The following is a 26,939-nucleotide window of genomic DNA, read 5'->3' as shown; positions in this document are numbered from 1 at the left end:
GAGGGTCTCATGAAAAAAAAAAAAAAGGACAACCTCTTGAGACATGCTGTCATACGCAGGAACTCTGATTGAAACGATCACTCCTGTCTGCAAGAATCCAGGAATGTGTTTTGTTCGCCTGCTGACAAAGGGGAAGCGGCACAGTTCAAAAAGACCGGCCTGTAATTGATTTTGTGGCCGCCAGTGGCACTGAAGTTGAAGTTGAGCTGAACAATGCAACATGCATGTTATTTAAAACTTATTTAGACACTGGACGGACAGGTTTTCTTTCAGTTTTATCAACCTCTCCACCCATCGGTACAAGCAGGTCCATGTACTTTTTATTCCACATTACGTTTGTGTTGTTGTGGTAATTAAATGTTGAGTTCCTGTAGTTTGTTGGTCTGAAACATGAGATAAAAGTGACAACAAATTGTCTCTCACATGTTTTCTGTGAGTTCCATTTAATGCTTTAATTGATTTATTATTTGTACATCCATATTTATGAACAAGAATAGGTGTGTTTAAGAACACCTTTGATGTAAAAGGTTTGGCCAAAGTTAATGAAAGCAGACCTGTGCTGTGTCTCAAATCGCATACTACTCTTAGTATACTAGAAGTTAGTATGCATCAGTTTAGTGTACGTACTAACTAGTATGCAAATTCTGAAACGGATAGTATGTCTCAAATCAAACACTGCTGCTACACACTAACCGGAAATCACATGACAGCTTCTTCTTCTACTACTATTTAAAGATGGTTTCAACCAGCTGTTTGAACGCTATCGCCTACACCTGCTGGCAGCACGTTTTGCAAGTTTGGAAAAATAAATAAAGAAAAAATATGAGAATCCAAATATTCGCGAGATATTTAAGCTGTTATCAGCACCGAAGACGTGTCATCCTCATACTGCTGCTGAAAATGCACCTGTAAGTATATGAATATATACTGTATATATATATATGACGTAACTTCCGTTTAAAACGTCATTAAGATGGCGGCTGTTTAGGGTGGTTAGTGTCCATCGAACCATGCTCAGTTTTGTGGGCGTGTTAGTACGCCAATTTAGTGTGCATGGCGCACTAAATTTCGCATACTAAGAATTGAGACGCACTAACGCACTAAAAATACTAACTCTGAGCACGCTAGTATGCGATTTGAGACACAGCACTGGTTTCTCTTTTCCTCCTGAATAGTTACAAGTTTCATTGCCCCTGCCAAGGAAATCTTTTTCCTGACATTGTGTATTGTCACACATTGTTTAAAATCATCAAGAAGAACGTCAAAAAGCTTTGTCAGTTTAATTTGCTCATTTCAAACCATTAAACCTAATGCTTCTACTCGCCAGAGTCGGATTTCGTCGCAGTAATTTGATTGACGGCGTCTTCCGTGGCCTCCTCTCTCTCCGATGCACATTAGATACTCTCAAGTGAGCAGGAGCTCTCGCACGTCAGTAACTCGACACATTCATCCGAAAGTGGAAAAACGAAGTCGGTAGGTGAATGGATCGCCGTGGCAACGGCACTCAGTCGTGGTGTGGTGGTCCGAGCAGATTAGCTTTCAGCAGACGGTGCCCGGGTGTGATCGCAACGATGTTGATGATGTCATGCATTAAGATTAGGATTTCCTGCTTTAACGGGCAGACGGATGAACGTTTACTTTGTTGGTTCAAACACAAGTGCTGACAAGGCAATGTTGCGGTTCACTTGTAAACGTCTTTACATCCCTTTATTGTGTCGGGATTCCAGAATGGTCCGTTGTTTTGAAGGCTGGATTCCTCGCTTGTAGCTTATAGTTTCTTAAGTAAAAACACTTGCTCTGTTCTCTCCTGGAGATGCCTGGTGAATCTCTTCTTATTTACCAGTGAAACCAAGAGTAAGTTAGTCCACACAGTGACTTGCATTGAACCTGCATTTATCATCCCACTGCTCTTTTTCCACATATGGACCCCTCTTTGTGCATGAATAGGGGTGCTAGAGCGTGATCGTGCCAGATTATGTTGGGGTTCTGTGCACATCACGTTTCAGTATAGGTTGTTGTTGTTCAGTCTAATCAACTGACTTTGATGATGATTCATTTCCTGAGGTTATATTTGATACTGCGTTAAGTTCCCCTTTAATAGTTGGTGAATCTATTCTGATATTTAGCATCAACTGTTGGCGTGTCCTTCATTCATTATAACGCATTAATGTTGCGTCAATGTGCATTTGATTGAACTATAGTTGATATTAAATGTAAGGTAATTTTGCAACTTTCTGGTTATACCTACTGTGTCATTACATTTTTGTTGTCTATATTCGGTATACATATATATTTGTCTTTAAACAAATGGCTATAAGGGTAATATGCAGATTCTTGTTGTATTAAAGTCAAGGCAGTGCTAAAATTAGGGTTGTCACGTTACCAACATTTTTATTAGTCGATACTAATACGGATACGAATACCTTTTTGATTTTATAAAATATAAAAAGGGCTGTTTTTTCAACTACACAACTTTATTTAATAACAAAACTAACAAGCAATCATTTTACATCTATTATAAGAGCTTTCTTATATGCAAAAAAAACTACAAAACCAACAAATATATAAATTCAGTGAGTAGAGCAACTTCAAGTATCTTTACAAACGGAAACACATGTACTATCTCTTTACCATCCTTCTGTGTTGGATACTATCCGTTGTAATTCATTTGAAATGAAATGTAGGGCAGTGCACAAGGTCCTATGTTGCACTTCCGCACATTTTCAGATTTCAGTTGAGAGAGTTGAGATCATCCATCCACCGTTGACAGATTTAAAAGTTTTTGTCATTTTTGGGTGACACAGTTGATGAGTGTTTTCAGTGCTGGAATGTTCTTTACTGCTGAATAGAGGTCTTTGTGACTTTCTGTTTGCAGAAATTTTGGACTGTCGGATATATGTCCGATGGAAAGCAAAGTCAGGGGAAAAAGAGGCGCCAGTTTGAGCCCAGACTGGTGGACAAAGTTAACAACATCCCCAAGCAGTATTTTGCTCAAATCCCCCTCTTCCTGAGAGACCCCTCACTCGACACTGCTACAGTGGCACATTGTGTCAGCTGGACGTGAACTGTTCCTCCTGGCTATTCTGAACCCGCTGTACTGAACTGTGTTTTTGATGACAATTTGAAAGATTCTTAAAATAAAAATCCAGTATATGGATCAGCCTGGTCTGTGGCTAAATCCTGCTTCTTTGTATCGATGCATGCAGTTAATGAATGACTTCATAAATGTTGTTTCTGCCAGTTACCAGGGGGTCGATTCTATTCTTAGTCATCCCTTGAATAATGCATGAGTTCCACAATCATGAGCTGGATTTGCTCCAATGAAATTGATTTGATGGCTGTGATGATTAAAATTAACCACTTTATGTGTTCCAGGCTCTGGATGTGGACCGCAGTGTTCTTTACAAGATGAAAAAATCGGTGAAGTCCATCTACACGTCTGGTCTGGGTGAGTGTCTCACCGTTGATTGACGTTTTTCATTTGGGTTTCCATTTATCACCCTCCGTACGTCTCTCCCCTTTAGTTTTTCCTCCTTTTTGGCTGATGTGTTTTTACGGTGACCGGCAGTGCCAGGGTTGGGTGTTTCCAGTGTCTTTTGTTAAGGCTGACTGAACCCCTGCTGAGGGAGAGAGACCTCTAAACAATGTGCTGAGCCCGGCGTTTTCTCAACACTATGAGCTCTGTGCCGAGCAGAGGGGCAGCTGTCTGATCCAGTCCCTCAAAGGAACAGCTGGGAGAGACGCACACACACTCACACACAGCGTTCACACATTCAAGGGTTTCCCCTCAATTTCACTACTTGACATGCATTTTCAAATTGACTCTTATTTGCTGCCTGACTGCACAGCGTCCTATTTAGTGTACGCCGAAGCTGCCGAGACTGTGACCCCATGTTTCCTTAGCCCCCGACTGCCTTGCTCTGCTGTATTTTAATGGATGAACAAATTATACCTTTTTTCCTCCTTTAGTTTAAGCCTTTTTCAAGCCATAAAGAACGCCATATAATATTTGTTTTATCTTTTTAAATTACATTCTAGCCACTTCTTAAAGTAAAAAAAACAGGAAGTCTAAATCAATGATAATAACAATAATAACGACACATTTTTATTATTTATACTCTGTACAAGACGGATTTTAAAGCCACAGTAAAATCCCAGGGTTGGTTTGGCTTAAATGTGTAACTGTGTGTCGTCTGCAAACCAATGGAAGAGAGAAGGTGTATGCAAAAGAGAGCAGTACCGAGGATAGAACCTTGTGGAACACTGGCAGACATTGGAAATGGCTCAGAGGTAAATGTTTTTACCCGAATGAATTGGGAATTGTGGAGTGAACTAGTCAAGTGGGGTGTCTAGTAGGAATCAATAATGACTTGGTGCAAGTAACATTATTCTTTATTTATTGTTATGTTTTTCTCATCAGACATTACTTAAAAAAAAGTAGAGTTCCCCCCAAAAACTATTTTTATACTGGTTTTATCGTTTTTCTTAATAAGATTTTGACACTAGACAAATAAAAGCCACAACTAATAAACTACTTAATAACATGGATTATAGTTTTCCTTATCAAATAATACCAATGGTGATTAAAAACGCATTTTGGGACTGATGCCAAAAATAACTGCAACTGGGAAGCCCAAGAATCCACTTTTAGGTTTAGAAATTGTATGGGTTTGGGTTTTATTATTCCTAATTAAATTGCTAGAAGTTCTGTCGATTGCACTTAAAAGCATTTGACTACGTCAGAGGAACTGCCTGGAAAATCTTTGCGATATTTTAATTTTACGGCCAATTATTCTTTAAGGTAATGATTTCCAGCTATCAACTTTTAACTTGGATGATAATAACTTGAAGGCCTAATTTTAAATGAATATATTCAAAACAAAGCATAGTCATGGTGATGGACCTCCTGCATCTAATAGAGACTTAAACATTAGAAACATGAGTAAGTCGGGAAAGGTGGGTCATTATTTGTCTTTTAAACGCATTTTAGATCTTTTAAACCCAATAGTTAAAAGTAGGGCTGGTTATCAGTTGAAGTCTTTCGATATCACTACTGATACCGATACCCTTGGTTCGATACTGGTTAATTTGTTAGATACCAATTTTATAGTTTTTTAGTTATAGTTTTTTAGTTAAGTTAAGTAGCCTGTTGAACTGTTAATGTATTGAATTGCTCTTTCTGATTGCATTTTTTAAATCTGCCAGGATAAAGTGTACGTGCCTTCTATCCTTGTTCGTTATAACTTTGTGTCAACCATAAAATGCTTTTTGCTATGTTTTAGCTGACCTTTTATTGTATTAAGTTCTTAAAAGGAGCAAGGCTATTTCTTCGTCATGTCTAACCATTTCATTTGCTTCTTTAGAGTTGTTATTTATCTTGTGTAACTTAAAATGCGTCCTCTGATATAGACGTTGAACACATCCCATCTTTCACTGGCATTTGTTTTACCTGCGTTTACTTAATCATTTGAATAAATAAGCACCTGGCCTACATGTTTAAGGTTTAAGGTTTAAATAATGAGAATTACAAGAACATGATAATAAATGACTGGATTATATGTAAAAGTTAAATGAGTAATGAGATTTGGTTAATCAGTCATTCTATCAATATTATCGTTTTCATTAGCCGCTTGTATTGTACAATGGTTACAAAAGGTATACAAATTCATGTATGTTACACACTTGGTCACTGAGCTTGAATCAAAATAAACACACACATAAACAACAGGAACTGGCTAGTTTCGAGGGCAAACGAACCACTAAATACTTTAAGCACAGCTTTTTAAAAATGGTAAATAACGGTGAAATCAGGACGATTTTATTATGTTCATTCAACTAAAGAATTACGCTACCAGCATTTATTAACAAATTAAAAGCCAACGGCGGTCACGGCAAGTTGTTGCCGTAAACACGGGTACATTTTTCAGTGCATTGCGGCAAGTGTGAAGGGCAGTCACAGCAAGTTACGTGGTTGACGCGGTTAAATTCAAACCCTGAGTATCGTTTTTTTTCGTCAGGACTTTGTTACTTTCAATCTTCAACCAGACTTCACCTGTTGAGTGATCAGTTGTTTGGTATAAATACAATTAAAGTCTTCCCCCTATGTAATTCAAAGAAGTTTAGGAAAAGAATCTTCAAAGAATTTAAGATTGTCCATGTAAGCATGTTAACTCAAATTTAAGAGAGAAAATGCTGCCTTAGACAGTTGCATAGCTACTAGCTTGACCTTGATTCTTTTGGGGGGGAAGTTGAAACGGTATTTCTTTGTGGATCAAAATGACAACACCTCTGGCCCAATTGTTATATGATGCATGGATCACCTGGCCAGGCCATCCTTTTTAACTGATTTTATATCTGATGCTGTCAGCTTTGATTCATGGAGAAATATATATATTTTTTTAAATAAATATATTTAATCCTGCTAATGACTTGTTTAAATTAGCTTAATTGTCTTAATCCTTTCAGCTAGTTATGTTTTACAAATATATCAACTTCTATGAATAAATAAAAGAAAGGGCCCATCTTACACACATCATTGTCTGGTGTAGTAACATGACAAATAAAAACCTCCAAATAAAACAAATAAAAACATGAAATGAACACCTACAGACCCCCCCTTACTCAAAACTGAGAACTGTGAGGCTGATGCTGACCCCAGCAGCCTGAACTATGGTGGTCCTAATCCCAAAGAAGTCGGCACTAGCGTCTGTCAACCATGCACTTGAATCTAACTTCAAATTTTCACCCTTTTAAATGAAATAATGAATATCCATCAATTAGTCTTATCTTATTAAAGAACGGTTAAATCAAGATTGTGCTTTTGTTCCGTGGCACAACACTCAGTAGCTATCCTGAATCACAGCTCCCAACAAGTTGAGTCTGAATTGAAACGTTAACTTAAAATTTACTCAAATACTTGACTTTTAAACAGACATATGGGGTAGGGGGGTAGTCTTCATAAAGAATGTTTGTATATGATGTAGTGACATGTAGTTAGGATACAGGCACAGGGCCCATACCTGAGCTGGAGAGAAGAGGATTAAGTTGTTAGAAGCAAGAGAAGACTTTCCATAAGAAGATTGAATTTGCTTGTAAAAGGAGATTCTTAAAATGAGGGCGGTGAGGAAGAGCATGCAGGCAGGGTGGAAGAGGTGGCCCAGTGATCGTAGGAAGAGTAGCAGTTGGTGTGAAAGAGTATGAGAGGGGAAAATGATTTAGATTATGCAAAGGAGACCGTTTTATTTTATAACCCCTGTACCCCAAATACTGAATCAACATAGTTGGTCTGTGGAAATACTGTTTATCCATCCATCCATTTCCTTCCTTTCTTCCTTCCCCTCCTTTTCATTGATGAAATGTATGAAAAATGTACTGCTTGAACTCACACCTTTGAAGTGTATATCTGAGCTGTAACTTCATCAGTGTAGAAATGGAGAACTGCTGCAACCTCCAGATGACGGAAAAGGGTCTAGTAGTGAGAGTAACAGTTATTTGTTCATTTTACGCAATTCAGAAAAACTATATAGAATTATAAGCTTTTTAAAAAACATAAAATATCGAACAAAATAATGCGCCTTTGATGACTTCAGGTCTTCTCTACGAGAGTCACAGAAACATCATGTCAGTTCCATCAAAGTCAAGCTGCAGGTTCCAATGAAAGCGCAACAAATGCTGGTTTTCCTTTTGTGATCGGTTCCTTAAAGCACACTTGTATTAATACACCATCACATGATGAATATTTGTAAATTACCTTTATCTCACGAATATAATAAGAATAGGCTGAAAACACGTTAAACATTTGTGTGCAGGTGAGCCACAAATTCTAAGGACGCTCAAGAGACGATCAAACAAAGCGATGATGATGTGAAGTTAATGATGAACAGTTTTATTCTTTTTAAACTTCATCTGAAGATGTTTTAAAATTTAAATAGTCCACTGGTCGCCTCTGTAAATGCAGTATTCTTGTTAATAACCATGTGTGTAAAATCTAAACATTTACACCGGAGCACATCTGAACTCATTTAAAATAGTGAGATTCATGTCAGACATGTTTAAAACTAATAAATATAAACTGTTAGTTGGAATTCATGTTTTCATTTGTTTTAGTTTTTTCATGATCACAGAAAGGAGAAATGTAAGTCTTGTGCTTAATTTAATATGATCGACATATTGAAATGGAGGCATGGAAAGGGATGAACCCGTCTGAAGTCTTTGTTGATTTTGATGAACATAGAAAAGGGCTTTAATTCGTGTCACGCACAGATTCTTACATCTGGATATTTTTTGTGCACCATTTGGGTTCGAAGGAATGTTTTTTAGTTGGAAATCAATTCAATTCCTAGTACATATGGGTTCTGAACTTGTCTGCAGTGGAGGATGAGATTTAAAACAGGCTGACACTTAAGACCAGGTCTCTGGACAATTTTGAAGTTACTCTCAGAGGAAAAGTATCTTCTTATGAGGAAATATGCTTCTTACTGACTGACTCTAGTTATTCATGTAAGTCAGCATTTCTATGAAGATGATTAAATCCACACATCCTTCCATCATGACTGATTATCAGTCCATTCACTTCATTCAGTGCTAGTCTTCTGAGTAAAGTATGTACTTATGTTGAGCAAATTTGATGAAGGTAGATCTTTTGAACTTGACAATTGTAAAAGTAGCTCGCAAACTGAAAAAGTGTGAACACCCCTGGTCTAGACCAATGTCACAAAGGGCTTGAACAACTAAAAGCAATGCAAAGTTAAAAATACCTACAGCAATGGAAGGAAATGTTGAAGGAGAGGGCACAGCAGGAAGCTTCAGCACAGACTGTGATACGACACTCTGTCAAGATCAGAAGCCTGCAAATATGTTTTTGTATGAGCCACGAGGAGCACTGGTGATAATAAAGAAGCAACAATATAATACGCACAGGAACACAGCCATACAACATATTAAGGCAAAACAAAGGACATTAGGCCATCACTGAGGTTATGGAGGAGCACAAACTGAGAGCTTTGATGAATAACCCAGCAGCAGCAGCATCTGAAACTAACTTGGTAGAGCTGAGGATGACAGACCCGTAGTACTGTATGTGCAGATGCACTGGGGTGGACCCAAAACTTGACTAAATAATGCAGCAACTTCCAGTGTATATTTTCCTTTCAAAAGAAAATAAGCTAGTCTTGTTAAACAACTAAATCAATTCCTACTGTCTGAATATTATTCATTATTTATTATATCCCAAATTAATTAAATAATAATGTCTATGCTCAGTATGAACAAAAAGTCCAAGGGTTTTCCAACCCATTCAATCGGTTTGATTAGTGTAAAAATAAAATAATAATTTGAAGGGAATGCCAGACTTGTTTTGTTTCATTAGCCATACGATCACCTCCAGTGTTGTTGGTCTTAGTCCTGTCTTACATTCAGACCTTAAAGACTAGTTATTTTCTGTTTTGTTTTTTCCATGTCACACTGTATTGGGGTAGCCCTTTTTGGAATATTTTCATTGTACTTGTCCAACCAAAATAAAATTGTTCTGCAGTGCATGTTAGTATCGATAAACATATTGATTAAAACAATGCTTTAATGTTCTGTCTGGGTCACTGTGATTGTCAATTTATATGCCTAATGCTTTTTTAAATAAACCATATTTAAAAATGATAAGTAACGTATATATAAAACTACACATTTGTATATATATATATAACTTACATTTTTCTAAAAAATGAGTCGTATGGACATATGGTAGTTTTCGTACTCCTCTACATCATGCAATAATTTTTCCATTCTAACACTTGTATTCATTTTGTGTAAATCGGTGGTTGACTAATCCAAGTGGAAAAGGTTCTCTCACAGTAACGTGCTCTGACTAAGGAATTTCACAAGTGTGTTAAATATTTTTTTGGGGAATTCTCTTTTGCAATTCTGCTGTAATCGCCTGCCGTATGAATCTCACTCTTAGAAAGTTAATTTTACATGTAATTATCATCCACCTCAGTACTGACTTGAGTCTTGAAGAACAAAACAATGGTTATTTTTTGTCAATGTTGTTTTTCCCGAAGGACCCAAACTCCATTTAGAGTCTCTGGATATGCTGGAGAATTTTTGGAGTAACTTGGAGATACATGATGGAACATAATTCATAAGTAATAACATAATTATTTGGTCACCCGTTGGTCTTCGTTACTTGTACAATGTAGGCATTAACCTTCATATATTGATGAAGTATTTTCAAGGTATCCTGAAGCCCGCAAACAAACGTGTTTGAGGTTTCCCTCAACACAAGGGTCAAGCAACTTTTGAAATATTTCCAGCCTTCATTTACTTTAAACGCTCCCTCAGGTTATTCATTGACACAACTGCATTCTGACAAAATGGACAATGAGTCGTCTCTGAACAGTCAGACTGTAATTGAATGTCCTCACAGTCAGCAAAGAGGATACTAAAGAGGACATCATGCATTTTTAATAATCATTGATTTATGATCTGTTCATATCAGAGTATGAGACCTTGGTTGAATTCCCAGACTGATTCAATTGACCTTGTTTTTTTTTGTTTTTTTTTCAGCCCATGTTGAAAATGAAGAGCAGTACACGCAGGCTTTGGAGAAGTTTGGGGAAAACTGCGTCTATAGAGATGATCCTGATTTGGGGTCGGCTTTTCTGAAGTTTTCTGTCTTCACCAAGGAGCTCACAGCGCTTTTCAAGAACCTGGTGAGTTTTAAAAGATTCTGTGGTTTTCCAGAGTTTTCAAAATAGCGTGAGTGTCATGTCAATAGAGTGTCATGTCAATGAGCACCTCACTGGTTTGCAGCAGTGGGTCTGAGACATTGTTTTTATATTAAGTACTGAGAGACCTTTTTTCACTTATCGGAACATAAAACCAGTCTTTTTCTTGTTTTGTGTACGTTTGATGTATGGCCGTAAAGGTCACATGCCATTATAGTTACAGTGTTCTGCCAAAAACAATGTGTAAATCAATTAATATCACTAAATAAAGCAAGGTAGTTCAATCAATCTCAATTTTCTCTAATCATATTAATATTTTTTTTTAATTTCACACACAAATCAAAGGTAAAAAAATATTACACAATGTTATTTTATTTGAAATAAATCAAATTAACTACCCTAGTATCCAGACTATAGAGCGCAACACCAACTAAATAAAAGAACATTTTGTTTCAAAAATATGAATGAATATATGAAATGAATGTTTTTTTTTGTTGTTTTTTTTAGTGTTAAACGGCACACAATGTGAGGTCTTGAGTTCTGTCATCAGCTGTAGACTAAGTTTGCACTAGATCCTGGAGCCTGAAATGTTATCATAGTCTTATCTCAACGCCATCTTATGAAAGAACAGCAGTCGACTGTCTGCACTGGATATTGGTGTGTAATCTAATCTTAAACTTTGTGGATTCAGTGGTACGAAGAATCCTAACGGTGTTTAATGAAAATATATGCAGTACAAGTTATGAAAAGATATGCCGGTTAATTGTCACTAAATTCAATTGACCTTGAAAATCCACAATAGAGTGAGAGACATTATTCCCACCGGCAGACATGTTCATTACAGGGCAGTGTTGGATGCCTCACAGGTTCAGGGGTTCAACCGGTTTGATGTCAGGGTTCATTGATTCTCCCATTTTTCTCTGTCTCCAGTTTCAAAACATGAACAACATCATCACGTTCCCTCTGGACAGCCTGCTGAAGGGCGACTTGAGAGGAATTAAAGGGGTGAGTCGACACAGCCGTACGTTTACCTCACCCACCAATGCAAATGAAAAACACTTCTGAAACCAGAAAGTCCAGTTTTTGGTTTCAAGTTTTGACAGAAAACCAGGGGCCTCATGACTTATGACAAGTATGTGCACACCTTCTTTGTGAGCACATACTTTTCCATGGCAAAAGTTAATATGTATCGACAATACTGGGCGTAAAATAGTAATGTTTCTACAGTTACAAGTTACCTACAGTTACAGTTCCTATATGTTACTTTCAAAGTAACTAGTTACTAGTGAAAGTAACTTTTTGTTAGAGGGGGATAAAGGCAAGTGTACGACCCAGTACAATTTTGGATGCTGTAGAATTCAGAAAAAGTATCAGAAATCTATTGAATGACAACAATAAAAACTGAACAACACACTCAAAGTCCTTATAAAAAATAAGTAAATTGAAAACTAAAATAAGTAATTGCAGACAACTGTAAGGGATCCTAGATTTCCGCTGGTTAAAGGAAAAACAGTATAAGCAACAATTTGCTCATTGGAAGATTAATGACTTTGGGATGGGAAAAAAAACTGAATTTGTCACCCCCCTGCTCTTCTTACAGTGATTTAAAATTCCTCTATTTACATTTTACATAACTGGGATACCTGAACAGTGAACTAATCAAACCCACAATATAAACTTTTTTTTTGCATTATTGGCTGACATGAAATATTCTGGTGTAAAGTAACGAGTCTGTTAAAATCGCAATAATATTTTTTTAATTTTTTTTTTTTTCAAATAATTTAGTTACAGCACTTGTTACCGAAATAAAATATTATTATTAAGTAACACATTACTTAATTAATAATATGTATTAATAGCATGTTAACCCCAATGCTGTGTATCAAGACTGGAAAACTGATCTACTTCCCTGACCTTAGGAACTCACTAGTCATGTTAAGAAGTTTACATTGGAGACTCATTAACAATCAACATCTATCAAAAACTGAAACACACATGTATTGTGGGGATATTTAAAAGCTTGTGATGCAAATATTTCCACTGTATGTATGTTGCGCATCTTTAAATCGCCATCAATATTGTTACCTTTTAAATGACTGATTTGCAGTAATTGTTAACTTCATCTAAAGCTGTTTCCTACTAACCTATTTAATTGGAGACGTGGAAAGGAATGTACACATCTGCAACTTCCAACTTGAATAGGATGTGCAAAAGGATTGTGCTTTGATTCATGCGCATGCAAAGTTTAAGTTTAGAGGATTTTGTATACGTTCGTTTTTTGTAGAAAATCTACACAATTCTTAGTACATGAGGGCCCAAGCATTAAAATCAGTAGTAGATTGTTTTGCTACAAAGCAAATATTGAGGTGCATTCCTCCTTGAGAAGAATGCAATGAAGGCATATTAATACCAAAAAAACCCCTCTAAATATTGATTATTACTTTTTACTCAGCTGTTGTTTTCTCTTTTAAAAAGCTATACATCTGTGTATACATGTGATTTTTGTGTGTCCTTCATTTGCTCTGGATCCTCATAGTACTGTGAGAGTCTGCAATTTATCTGTGGTTTTGACAGTTATGGTTCAATTAGCCCAGCACTCAGTCTGGTTACCATAGAAACGCCACTTATCCTTTGACCCGCTGCACCGCGTCTCTCAGTTGACCTGTGAACTGGTCGTCCTTCACCGTTTCCCGCTTTTGTTTTCGTCCATACCAGGCTGATCTCTCTCTCTGATCCTCTCATGCCCAGCTCTGACTCTTATAGTGAGCTGTTCTTACCCTCTGGTGCTCCTTAGTATTTCAATAACATGGAGCTAATGAGCTTGTAATGGAAACAAACCATAACAATGAATGGTGGCATCATTTCAGCCTCTAATTCAAGCGTGTTGGCACTAAAGGAGTCTCAAGCCAGTCTCTCAGATGAGTGTAAAATGCATGGCAATTCAGTGGCACTCGATTGAATGAATCCACCTCTCTGGACTATAAGGTTCTTTATAGACCATGTAGAATCAACTGTGTACAGCATTATCAAATGAGCACATCACTGAGATATCACTACGAGTCTGTGGTTTCCATGGCAACAGCACACACTTCCTGCATCGAAAGTCGGTAAAGACGACATGATAAAATTCCATGGAGGAACAACCAAAGCCAATTGGCAGCCAGGCAACATTAAGAGTCGCAATTATATCAATGACGGACACACAATAATGCAGCCTGGACCACCAGCCCGAAGCGTCAGCAGCCTCTTCGACTCCACGTGGTTCTGATTTCAGAGTTGCATATTGACGATTTAAAGAAAACACTATGCAGAAATGCAGCTGCTGCATCACAGACAGAAAACTCGCGTGGCCAGAATAATTGCCCTTAGTGGGCCCATTAAAATTCATTGAAAATTTAATAATACTTATACAAGTAACTAAGCTTTGGAACGATCTTCCTCTCTCTTTGCGCTTGATGGATCTACTGACTCCTTTAAGAAACATCTTAAGACGTTTTTATTTGTTCAGGCTTTTCCTTGATTTTCTGGAACTCCTGTTGTGTTATCAGTTTTATCTTGATCTTTAAAATATATACTTTATTGAATATTGTTTTGATTGTTTAAGCGCTTTGTGACCCTGGTCTGGAAAAGCTATATATATATGAAGCGCTATACAAATAAAAATTACTTACTTACTTACTTAGAAATATTATAATTAAAATAACTCTAACTAATAATTAGATATTTCTTGGACCTTTTCAGGCCCTCATGGACCACTACTGGTTAAATAATATGTCAATCAAAAACCCTGCAGACAATCTGGTTAAAACCCAAGTAAGTAAGTAAGTAAACGTTATTTGTAAAGCACCTTTCTAGACCAGGTTCAAAAAGCGCTTTAACAAAGTTAAAGAAGAAGTATATGGACAACAACTACAAACAAGTGATGGACATGTAATACATTAAACTGACCAAATCTGTGTAGCTACAAAATAAACACTATTTATCTAGTCAAGAGAACTGAACAAAGAGGCTTCAATTTTGATGATTTGGTAGACGATCCTGAAAAGATTCAATCCCTGCACCTTAATTGAGTCTTTCTTGTCAGTTTACAAGGTGTCAAAAATGCTTTATTCCTAAATGACTCATTTCATTTTCTTCCGCTTATCCGCCATTCGGGTCGCCTGGGCAGCAGCTGGAGCAGGGAGGCCATTATTTTCCTCAGCCCAGCTACATCCTGGGGATCCCCCGATGATGTGTCCCCAGACAGCGTGACCTGGTTCTTACCCTGTGGTCTCCCATGAGTTGGACATGCCTCGAACACATTAGCAGCGAAGCATCCTGATCACGAATGAAAAACTCTCTGGTTCTTTCGGTCACTACGCCCCATGTATTAGAAAAATCCTCTCTCCTCTTTCATTATCCTTTTATCCTACTTCCATTCCAAAGAAAAGGACCTGAAGGGGAAGCAGGATGGGTCCGGACATGAATGGTGGGCAGTTTCTGGTGGATCAGGGAGATGTTTTAGTATTTAAGTGTCAATTTACAGACTTCTTCTTTTTAATTTTTCAATGTAGAGAAGGGCCATGATGGTTATTTTTTTTATTCTATTGTTCTTCTTTAAGAGAAACCTCCTGTTAAATGTGCTGAGTATCCATCATGGCTGCGTTAACGCGGGGGGGTTTCAGAGCAGACTGGATGATGATGTCATGCCTGCGGCAGACCGTGTCATCTGCCACTTATTGACCAGCCGGCTGATTCCATAAACCACTGTCGAGTCCTGATGGGTGCATGCTGACGGTGTATAGGCCAGTGTGTTTGCTCAAGTACGACAAGGGGCGCCCGGGCTGTATAGAGTTGTGTTACTGCGGTTCAGTGGGCCGCAAAACGCACGGAATGTTGACCGTGAGAGATGGTCAATAAGAGCTGATGCAGATTCAATCAGCTGGATGACTAGTTTTTGTTGGTTGAATATGACGCAGACTTATCTGTCCACCTCTCCATGAGTAAATGAAAAAGGCAGTGGAGCAGATCATTGGTCAGCACAGCAGCAGGAACAATCCAGACTGATATTGCTGGACTTGTGTAGCTTTTTTATAAAGTGGACACAAGTTTGTGAGTGAAGGTCATTATTGGGGGCATGAGATTCCTGCAGCACTGATAGGAAAAAAGGATTCTTAGTGCTTCTCTTCCTCTGGGAGTGTCTTGCCCAAGTCATGACCTACTCTACACTGGGGTCTGATATTTTTAGCGGGTGTTGCATTTTTATCCGTTTCCTGTGATCCAAACATTTCCTTCCATTTTGCCATCTTTAAGAATTGTTTGATCTTTTAGTGATTTTAGCAATGTTACTTTTTTTTTTTTTACTCTACTTATTTAAAACTATTGAAGTCGGACTGAAAAGTTGCACATTCTCTTTTTGATGGATATTTATTTTTTACCCACTCTGGTGGTTTGGGCTCTTAGCCTGTACATCAGCGCTGTAGATCAAGTACATTTGACTTTAATCTGCCTCAAGTATCTCTTTGTGTTTAATTTTTAAATTCTAATCGATATGGATTATTGTCATCATCTCGAGTCAACATGCAAGGTTTCTATTTGTGCTGTGGCCGCTCTATGAGCCTGAAATGGGGGGGAGAAAACTGTAGTACGGCTTTAAAATGGTGTATATGGACTCTTGTGTGGTTTTATTTACACTGAACAACTCGATAACAGTGTTTCTGTCCTTCTACTTCTCTGCTTGCTTGGAGCACCAGAAACACACCAACTAATGCATTATTCAGCTGGACATTTAAAAAAAAGCTAAAAATAAATATTTTTAAATGCCAAACATGAATGCCTCACTATGAAGGTAGTTATATCTCTTCATTATTAGATCATACAAATATTTAATAATTAAATTCCATTTGTTTTAGAGTCTCTATTTTTGTGAAAGTGAAAAAGGGTTTGAAGTTTTGCTTTTAAATGCGTTCAATAGTAACGTATGTTCTTACAGGATCTGAAGAAGCCCTTCGATAAAGGCTGGAAGGACTACGAAACAAAAGTGTAAGATTCTGATTTTTTCATTCAAACTTCATTGTTTTTCTATTGTGGACAGACTGGTCTTGTCGTGACTCGGTTCACGTCCTGATCGTCACACTTGCTTCTGTCATTTTGAGTGGATCATCTGCAGTGGCCACTGTGGGCTGCTGCCAGAATGTCTGTCTAACATGTGCTTCAGTGTTAGTCACAGCTCCGGTGCTGTAATCTCAACTAAATATGTGCTGAGTAAGCAAGACGAGCACATGTAAGCGTGTTCACACTGACATTATCATATAATCTCTTCAAACAACTGGCATCTTTAGCCTTTAATTGTGGTAGGATGAGCGCATTTTCTTCCAGAAATAATAAATAAAGAATTATTCATAAGTACTCTTTTGCATTTTATTCTGATGTCTGAACTATAACGCTCTACTTCAACTTCTTTTCAACTTGCATGGTAAAGACAGAGTTTCGTTATTTAGAGAAGGAAAACTACACACGACCCCATCACAAAGGTCAAAGAGAACAATGTCAGTAAATAAAACCAGGTGAACGTAAAGTGACCTTCATTTGCTGATTGCATATGTTGTAGAATGTTGCTTGTGTTTTCCCTTTTAAACTGGCACTGATTACTTTATGCTTTTTGTATCGTTTTAATCATCATTACATCAAAGTGTTTAGCAGTAGTTCAACAATCGTTGTTGCATAAAACGGTGTTTTTGTAATCAGTGCAGCCACGCTTGTTTCCTGATCGAAATAATGCGTAGTGCTTGGCTCCAGATGTTTCTTTGAATCTGCCACGATCCCAGTGTTGAGATCGCTGCTCTTCTCCACAGAACCAAGATTGAGAAGGAGAAGAAGGAGCATGCGAGGCAACACGGGATGATCCGGACGGAGATCAGCGGAGCGGAAATCGCAGAAGAGATGGAGAAGGAGAGAAGGTTCTTCCAGCTGCAGATGTGCGAGGTCAGTGTTGTGCACTTAAGTTTGCTTTTTACGGGATGTAGGGATTGATGTTTTTTCTACATCCTGCACCATAATCTTGATGGTTTGCCTGCAGTTTATACATAGTATTTTCTATATAACCATTAAGATGTAGTAAGGTTTAAAGGCAACACCAGCCACCTCTCTCACTTTCTTGCCACTTGTTGTCTAGTTTAGCTCAAAGTCATAACAATTTCAAATGCTTAAAAAGGTATCAAATTATATAAATAAATAAATGTGTTCATTTCTTACATTTTCATCATTTTTTACAATTTAGAATATAGCTAATGTAATTGTGTTTTCCTTCAGTATCTCTTGAAAGTCAACGAGATTAAAATCAAAAAGGGAGTGGACCTTTTGCAGAACCTCATCAAGTACTTCCACGCACAGTGCAAGTAAGTCACAAAGTTTAAAAGTAGCCCATTTAAAAAAAGAAGAGATCTAAAAGTTTGATGTTTCTTTACAGCTTCTTTCAAGACGGTCTGAAAGCAGTGGACAACCTTAAACCGTCTATTGAGAAACTGGCCACGGATCTGCACACGGTGAGTTTAGGAAAGCAAACACATCTGCTTCAGTAGAGTTGTTAACATTCATTCGTCCCTGACCACAGATAAAGCAGGTGCAGGACGAGGAGCGCAAGCAGCTGACTCAGCTCAGAGACGTGCTCAAGTCTGGACTACAGGTGGAACCGAAGGAGGTGAGACGCAGATGAGTGAAGAAGGTTTTGTGACTTTATAATCTGCACTGGGATGTGCTGGACCATCGGCCCAGTGACCTGTTCAATGACCTACAAACTTCTGACTGAAGATTGTTTTTCTTCCTCCCTCAACGGCACCTCTGTTGTGAAACAAGTCCAGGAGAGTAAGTGTATTTTAGGACGAGCATAAAAACATGTCCGTTGATGTTGCTAAGGTTCATTTACATTATTTTGTTATTTAAACAAACAAAAATGCTGCTTCTGTCACTGTTGTGAGGTTCCTGTGTTGTTGTGTTTCCACGTGCATGTGTTTCACCGCTTGAGCTCCAACATAAGCTTCATCTCAGTGGTTGTAAATCGTCACGATCTGCAGGATCAAAGCTTTGTTTTTTTTCTTTGATAAGGAATCCCAGATTCGACCAAACACCACGTACAGCCTCCACCAGCCGCAGGGCAACAAGGAGCATGGCACCGAGCGCAGTAGCTTCCTTTACAAAAAGAGTGATGGGTGAGCTTTATTATTAATAATCAATGTAAGGTTTTAGGTTAAAAAGTATGCTCATGATTTATACTTTAGAACAAGAGAAAATTGACTTGGCTTGACTGTTTTGAGTTGTTACGTTTAGATCAGGGGTGGGCAATTAAAATTCTTCAAGGGCCACATTAAATTCTGTGAATGATGTTAGGGGCCGTCGAGCAAAAAGAGCTAAATAAGCTGCAATTTTATTCTTGTATATACGAGTTTTTTTCATAACATTTCTTCAACTAACTTAAAAAAAATATTCTAGAGATGAATATATACAAAAAAAATGACACACAAAAGGAAATAAAGGGGAGGGAAAAGGAAAATAAGTGTTATGTGAAAATGTAAATGAATAATAAATACAAGACACACTTTTTAATGCATTAGAACCATTTATACATGATCATACTTTGACATTACAAGGGCCGCATAAATGCAGTAAAAGGGCCGCATGTGGCCCCCGAGCTGTACTTTGCCCAGGGCTGGTTTAGATGAATGAAGTGATAACAAAACTTGTGTATTTTTTTTTTCTTCTTTTTTAATCATATATATTATAGATAAACTTAAAAAATAAATCCATAATAGATTTTGGTAATGCCATCCCATATTTGATCATTTTTTCAGAATTATGATTATTATATAAATCTCAAATGGAAACAAAATGAGTAAATACATTTTTTAAATTAGTTTTGAGACACAAATGAGGCTTTCAAAGAACAAATAAATAAGAAAAAATAGTGGAATAATTAAATGATGCATAATTTAGATGATGAAAAGTTGCGTCAATAGATATAACTTTATTAATCCCATAGGAACATTCCTTTCATGATCAGTATTATAGTTTTACAGGTTTATAGATCTGACCTGCATGCCTCTTTGTGTAACAGCCTAAGGAGAGTGTGGCAAAAGAGGAAATGTACTGCAAGGAACGGCTACCTCACCATCTCCCACGGCACTGTAAGTTCACATCGATAAGTTGCTTTTGCCTCACGGGTCAGTGTTTCGACTCCCATGTTTGATCGTCTCGTCCTTCTCCAGGCCAACAGACCGCCAGCCAAACTGAACCTGCTCACATGTCAAGTCAAACACAACCCAGATGAAAAGAGGAGCTTCGACCTTATTTCTCGTACGTGTATTAGAACCGTTAAATTATAAACTTTGAAGGAATAATTTGACCTTTTTTTAATTTCCAAAGACGACAGAACGTATCATTTTCAGGCAGAGGATGAACAGGACTGTCAGATGTAAGTCACACATTTATTCATGGTCATCATATGCTGTGGATAACGATTTTTTTTTCGCAGCTGGATCTCGGTGCTGCAGAACAGTAAAGAGGAAGCGCTGAACCAGGCTTTTAAAGGAGACCATCACGTCGGGGAGAACAATATTGTCCAGGAGCTGACCAAGGCTATCCTGGGAGAAGTGAAGAGGATGACGGGGAACAACGTTTGCTGCGATTGCGGAGCTCCCAGTAAGTAATCTAGACTAGATCAGGAGTCTCTCGCCACACATTGTGGCCCCTGCAGTGTAGAAATGGTAAGCTTAATTTATAATAAAGTCATAAATAATACTCTGTAATAACAAAAGATCAACTCAAGCTTCATTTAAATGGATCCAATCAAATTTAGAGTTTAAAATATACCAGTCTACTGTTTATATTAATCGATTTACTGGAAATATAAAACTATTTTTCTCATTTAAACCGTCGTTATTGTCAATTCATTGTCAAATCATTTTCGGGTCATCCTAAATTAACCGGAGTTAGGAGTGAGTTTTAATTTGGAGAGAGATTTTTCTGGCTGTTTATATGATAAATGATCACATTACAGATCATAGAAAGTTTGTAAATTAAACTTTCACAGGGGTTTTGTGAAGCACTATCTAGATATCAAGCAATCTTAGTGGCGCGCAGATCACATTGACCCAGAGACGACACATGGGATAACGCGACACAGGGTCACCTTGACCCAGAAGCCAATGGTTGACATCTATTTAAAAACGTACTCTCTCTCCTTAGCTAACTCGCATGTTTAAAGGTAACATTAAAGGAATGAATGAAATTTCTCTCCTCATAGTTTTTTCCTTGCTCTTTTAGACCCGACTTGGTTGTCGACCAACTTGGGTATCCTGACCTGCATTGAATGTTCGGGAATTCATCGGGAGTTGGGAGTCCACTACTCAAGAATCCAGTCGCTCACGCTGGACGTGCTGAGCACCTCAGAGCTCTTGGTAAACACCTGCTATTTCTTCCTGAGATTAAAAGAAGCTTCATCTGCCTTTTTTTTTTTTTTTGTTCAATCAATATTGTATTTGACATAATTATATAAAGTCTCTTACACATATAAGTAAGTAAGTAAGTCATTTTTATTTGTATAGTGCTTTTCCAGACCAGGGTCACAAAGCGCTTAAACAATCAGTATTTGTGTTATAGTCACAGTTTAAAAAAAAAGGCTTACATTTTGGCATTTTAAGGTTTGGTAGGATATTTTATGTTTCTTGAAATTCTGGCCGTTAATTAAGGACAAAAATGAAACATTGTAGTCACCTCTGGAACCTACTGTACTGAAGAGACGCATAACAAGACAAAGGCTCTTATCGTGTTCGACTGAGTCACGACTGCTCAACATTAAACCAGCATTTAAGAACAAATAATAAGGTCAAAATGTAACGTAGTGCTGCTTTAAGGATGACACAGAAAACAAGATTAATTCACGTGTAATTAGAGCAGCCAGCTTTTTTTTTTTTCCTTCTTGACTTAAGACATCTAAAGTCATGGTCTTTAGGAAAGATTAAGAGATTTACTGCCTGTAGGACATTTTAGATTAAGTGTGTTCACTGGTGACGGCTTTAAGGCACTCAAGTGTTGTTCAGATCATCCACACAGACGCGTTTCTTGTGTGACTTTATTTCAACAAACAAAACATTTAATTTCCATTTAAGAAAGAAGTTTTTTAATGGTCGCAGAAGTTGATTCATAACTTTTGTGTGTGTGTGTAAAGCTATGTGTGTGTATCCACAGCTGGCCAAGAATGTGGGGAATGCAGGCTTCAATGAAATCATGGAGGCTGGTTTAACGGCTGAAAACGTTGTCAAGCCAAATCCTGCGAGTAACATGTAAGTGTTTAAACTTCCTCGTTTGGACCTTCTGTACCCAAACCTACATCCTTGACCTTGACCTCCATCAGGCAGGTGAGGAAGGACTTCATCACGGCCAAGTACACCGAGAAGCGGTTCGCGAGGAAAAAGAGTCTGGACGCGACGTCACGACTGCACACGCTCTGCGACGCCGTTAAAGCTCGAGACATCTTCTCGCTCATCCAGGTTTATGCTGAAGGGGTCGAACTCATGGAGCCCATCCCTCTGGCCAACGGACATGTCAGTTCACTCGCCTCCACGTCACGTTTGAGCTGTCGATTGATCATTTTTTCACACAAACCAGGAACACGGCGAGACGGCTCTGCATCTGGCGGTAAGACTCGTGGACAGGACGTCTCTTCACATCGTGGACTTTCTGACTCAGAACAGGTACAAACAGACTGAAAGACTTTCCTCCTTAAACCCTGTGTTTGACTTCTTCCTCTTTTTCTTGCTGCCAGTTTGAATCTGGACAAGCAGACGTCTAAAGGCAGCTCGGCCTTGCACTACTGCTGCCTGACCGACAACAGCGAGTGTCTGAAGCTGCTGCTGCGAGGAAAAGCTTCCATCGACATAAGTGAGCAATAACATGATCAAAATTCAATATGTAGATTTTAGGTTAATTAAAACGTATTACTACTTCGCTTTGGTAGAATTTGAGCAACATTATTGTATCGTATTGTATTATGTGGAAGTATCATGATTTAAATGCTTGAACACATACATGAAGAATGTAAATTCACTCAGGGACATACAGTGCTGTAAACTAGTGACGCAGCAGTGTCATGTTAAGAGGTGAGTAGGTGGTGCCATCACTTTAAAAATGATGTGAAGTTTCAGTAGAACTATACTGAAGAGACCGCCATCTAGTGGACTCTGAAAATAATGACACTGCTACATGAAGCTTCATCAGACCATCACTGCAGTGAACATGCTGGCATGTCCATTGACCTGTTCAAAATGCAGCTGCTTACAACAGTATCAAGAAAACCTACACCTTTTTATTCATGAACACTCAAAAGTTTCAGGGTAAAAGTGCATTTTCGGATGATCTTAAAAAATTAGGTTTCGATTTAAGAGATCAAAACTTTGAGGCAAGGTCAGATAAGTAAGATATCAGGATGAAATTAAATAGAAAAATATAAACTGATAATTAACCAATTTAACATTCCCTTTCTTATCAGAAATGCATTTTATTCAACATTAACTTTTAATAAGTTTTTTTATTAAACCCAGTGAAATGTTCTCAACTTATTGTTCATTACATCTGTACTTCAGCTCTCAGTACCTCTTAGGTACACACGTCTACACACATAAACACCCCTTTACAAACACACCCCATAGGGATGGTTAAGCTTCAATTTCCAAAGTATTGAATACATTTTCTTTTTTTTCCTTGACGACACCTGAATTTAATACATTTCGGGGACATTCATTGATAAAGGGAATGGGGGGTCACACTCACTCTAAATCCCCCCAAAAAGTTCCTTTTGTCTGTGATTTTTAGATCGAAATTCTCTATAATACAAGCCTCTACAATACATTTATACTGCTAACAAACTGGGACACAAAATTCTGTCCCCAACGCATGCACAAACACACACAAACAATAAAAACACTACACTACCAACAAAACATGCTGATAATTCAAAAAGTGCAGAGTTTAGTTGGGAAATGCTCTAATTACACATTAGGACCGAGATTATATGTTGACCATTGTTTACCTTCAAGCTAATGAAGCCGGAGAGACGCCGCTGGACATCGCACGCAGGCTGAAGCACCTCCAGTGTGAGGAGCTGGTGAGCTGGGTCACTGTGTCACCTTTGCTGCCCTATATATATATATGTTTCACACTGTGTTGATTCGTTTGGGTGTTTAGTTGAATCAAGCCCTCGCCGGGAAGTTCAACGCTCACGTTCACGTGGAGTACGAGTGGTACCTGCAGCCCGAGGACATGGATGAGAGTGACGAGGATCTCGATGAGAAGGTTGACGCTCCTTTTTAGACTTTTCACGCCCAATCATTTGCACCCAGTCACACCCTACATCTGCCCTCAGCCGAGTCCGCACCGCAGAGACGAGCGGCCGGTCAGCTGTTACGCCCCGAGCACCAACTCCCACCACCAGCCCGGCGCCGGTCCTGCAGGCCGTGACGCAGCAGGCCAGAACATGGAGAAACAGCGAGCTTATCTGCCCAACCTGGTCAACAACGAGACGTACGGCACCATCCTCAACTCCAACGCACCCCAGTCGGGCCTGTCCAACTCCACGACTGCTCCTCCACTCCCACCACGGAACCTCAGTAAGAATGCTAATGCTATTATATACTTTATTGAATATTACTTACTTACTTACTAACTTACTTAGACATTAGCACCAGCACACTTTCTTATTAATTAAAAAATATTTTCTTATTCACTCATACCTCCAGAACCTTCACTGGCCTTATGCCCCGATGAAAATCCAGTTTATTTCCTAAGCCGAATCAATTAATCAACAGAGTCCACCCTTGAGTTTTTTCTCTCCAGAATCCATTTGACCCACGGTTGAACATTTAGACAAATATTATGGCGTAAAACAGCCATTACATCACATTTCTCCGATCCTTAAAACTCTTCACTGGCTTCCAGTTTCTTTCAGGATCTGAAACTTTAAAATTCTGGTTCTTACTTTCAGATCTATTCATGGTCAGGCTCCTCCTTACATCACTGATCTGATCCAGCCTTACACCCCAGCTCGGGCTCTGAGGTCTGTGGATCAGAATCTACTTATGGTTCCTCGCACACGGTTCAGGACCAGAGGAGAGAAATCCTTCCAGGCTGTTGCTCCTAAGCCTTGGAACGATCTTCCTCTCTCTTTGCGCTTGATGGAGTCTACTGACTCCTTTAAGAAACATCTTAAGACGTTTCTATTTGTTCAGGCTTTTCCTTGACATTCTGGAACTCCTGTTGTGTATATACTTTATTGAATATTGTTTAAGCGCTTTGTGACCCTGGTCTGGAAAAGCGCTATATAAATAAAAATTACTTACTTACTTACTTATTAACAAAATCATTGACTCAGGTTTTTAGCTGTTCCTTAATTTCATTGTTGTTCTCCACGGCAGTCTAGCTTCGGAGCGTTACCTTTGCAGGTCCGGGTATCCATTAGGCTCGCTCCAGTTGCTATAAATACATTTAAAATGTATAAGACACCTAGTATACCAGTACAACTCTTGTTGGCCATGTAAAAGTCTATGGCTCCCCATATTTGGAATGGATTTCTTGACCTACAAACTAGTTTTGTGAACTAAGAATTCTTAGTTGGGAATATTGAGGCAAATTACTCTAGTAATGATGGTTTGATCTGCCTCATGATACTGCATTGGTTTTTTAATGATACAGTAGCTTAATTTTAAAAGGCCACTAGATGGCACTCTGTGCTTTTATAATCTTTGTCTCTGATCTACTAATTCCATTAACCTGGCATCATTTTCACTGAGGGTGCCATCTAGTGGCCTTTCAAACTGTATCGTGATACAGCACAGCTGCCTCACGAGGCCTCATCAACCGATCACTAAATTTAAGTAACAGTCTTCGCTTTCTTCTCAACAAAAAATGTTGTTTTTCAGTTATTTGTTTATGTTTGAGTGCTTTTTCTGCTGTGTGATGCTCTCACACAGTTTCAATAACATGAGTGGACCTCTGGAGCGTTGCCAAAGTGCATAAGGAGAATCAACCACCTGTATGACCCGCATATAATGATTCCTCTAACATTCAACATGATCCTTCTGTCTGGAGTTTATTAGAAGCTTCTGTTTCGCCTCACAGTCCAACCGACCGGTCCCGGAGGTTCAGCGAGCAGCAACTGGAAGCTCTCTTCTTCAGACATGATGGGTCGCCAGCGCTCGTCCTCGGACCCCCACAACATGCACCCTCCCCTGCCCCCTGTGAGGTTCACCTCAGCTGGAGGTACGGATACACAGCTTTTTAATAATGGTTTAACTAATAATACTGCGTTTGATGGATGGTTGTGACCCACATCCGTCAACACGGTGGTGCTCTTGTGAAATGAGAATACTACTTCATTCTTGTTCTAGTCTGTGATGTTCAGCTTCAAGGAAGCCCAATCGTTTATTTTATGAATTTTATTTAAATGTCAAGAAACAAAAGCAGGATATGAGGTGAAGACTGGTCGCCTCATGAGCAGAAATATAACCTGTTTGTGTGTGTGTGTGTGTGTGTGTGTGTGTGTGTCAGGTGTGGCAAATATGGAGTCTTTAACTTTACATTCGAAGTCGGGACATCAAGGATCCAGAGCAACTCCACTTAAATCACCTGCTGGGTAAGAATAGAGCTGCTTCACTTGTATTCATTCAGAAATGTTTTTATCAGCCAGAACATTCTTCTTTACCGCAGGGTTGTTTGTCTTGTTGTCGTGCTGCCAGAGTTGCATTGTTTTAGTGTTCTCCCGAGGGACAACACGGCTGCTTAGCTGCTTCATTAGCTTCCATTTTAAAGCTCAACAAGAGCTATAACTTTCCTCCACTTGGGCTCTTGTGTTTGTTTTGATCCCAAGTGGCTGCCGCTAATCAGAGCTTTTATTCTCTGCTCCTGTTCTCTATCCAGGAACGATAAGAACTTCAGCCAGAGGCCTCTCAATCGCTCAGAATCTGTTGAGCGAAGAGGTCAGAAAAAAAGTCCCCATTCTTCTTTGGAAGTGTGGAATGTTTGTTGTGAGGATGATGTCATTTTCTCCTCCTGTTCCAGCGAAGGAAGTGCCAGGATGCCCCCACAACTCTACAGGTCAGGGTCTGCCTGCAGCACACATGATGAGGAAGACCTGTTCAGTAAGTCCTGCATTGTTTTCTCTGCTATCATCTGTTTGATCACACCTGTCAAACTGTC

General features: G+C 38.7%; 1 protein-coding gene across 2 annotated transcripts in view; it reads left to right on the top strand.

Annotated features, from left to right (window-relative positions):
- The window catches only part of asap2a (ArfGAP with SH3 domain, ankyrin repeat and PH domain 2a), a 38,550-nt gene that overhangs the window by 7,477 nt on the left and 4,134 nt on the right, over window positions 1–26,939 (top strand). Inside the window, exons 2-26 of one of the 2 annotated variants that reach the window (XM_087780545.1) lie at window positions 3,376–3,448; window positions 10,558–10,703; window positions 11,649–11,723; window positions 16,690–16,739; window positions 17,552–17,681; window positions 18,009–18,094; window positions 18,166–18,241; window positions 18,310–18,396; window positions 18,801–18,904; window positions 19,807–19,876; window positions 19,958–20,045; window positions 20,115–20,163; window positions 20,224–20,390; window positions 21,015–21,148; window positions 21,939–22,033; window positions 22,105–22,294; window positions 22,359–22,444; window positions 22,516–22,631; window positions 23,786–23,853; window positions 23,934–24,041; window positions 24,112–24,355; window positions 25,863–26,003; window positions 26,292–26,376; window positions 26,661–26,719; window positions 26,802–26,881. In XM_087780545.1, the coding sequence (XP_087636671.1) occupies window positions 3,376–3,448; window positions 10,558–10,703; window positions 11,649–11,723; window positions 16,690–16,739; window positions 17,552–17,681; window positions 18,009–18,094; window positions 18,166–18,241; window positions 18,310–18,396; window positions 18,801–18,904; window positions 19,807–19,876; window positions 19,958–20,045; window positions 20,115–20,163; window positions 20,224–20,390; window positions 21,015–21,148; window positions 21,939–22,033; window positions 22,105–22,294; window positions 22,359–22,444; window positions 22,516–22,631; window positions 23,786–23,853; window positions 23,934–24,041; window positions 24,112–24,355; window positions 25,863–26,003; window positions 26,292–26,376; window positions 26,661–26,719; window positions 26,802–26,881 (2,607 nt within the window). Of the gene's footprint in view, window positions 1–3,375; window positions 3,449–10,557; window positions 10,704–11,648; window positions 11,724–16,689; window positions 16,740–17,551; window positions 17,682–18,008; window positions 18,095–18,165; window positions 18,242–18,309; window positions 18,397–18,800; window positions 18,905–19,806; window positions 19,877–19,957; window positions 20,046–20,114; window positions 20,164–20,223; window positions 20,391–21,014; window positions 21,149–21,938; window positions 22,034–22,104; window positions 22,295–22,358; window positions 22,445–22,515; window positions 22,632–23,785; window positions 23,854–23,933; window positions 24,042–24,111; window positions 24,356–25,862; window positions 26,006–26,284; window positions 26,377–26,660; window positions 26,720–26,801; window positions 26,882–26,939 lie in introns of both variants that reach the window. The other variant, XM_087780544.1, reaches the window with a different exon arrangement.

This window comes from Callionymus lyra, chromosome 18 (assembly GCF_982586985.1).
Source record: "Callionymus lyra chromosome 18, fCalLyr1.hap1.1, whole genome shotgun sequence".
NCBI classification, from domain to species: domain Eukaryota; kingdom Metazoa; phylum Chordata; class Actinopteri; order Syngnathiformes; family Callionymidae; genus Callionymus; species Callionymus lyra.
This window is presented reverse-complemented; position numbering and strand designations above follow the sequence as displayed.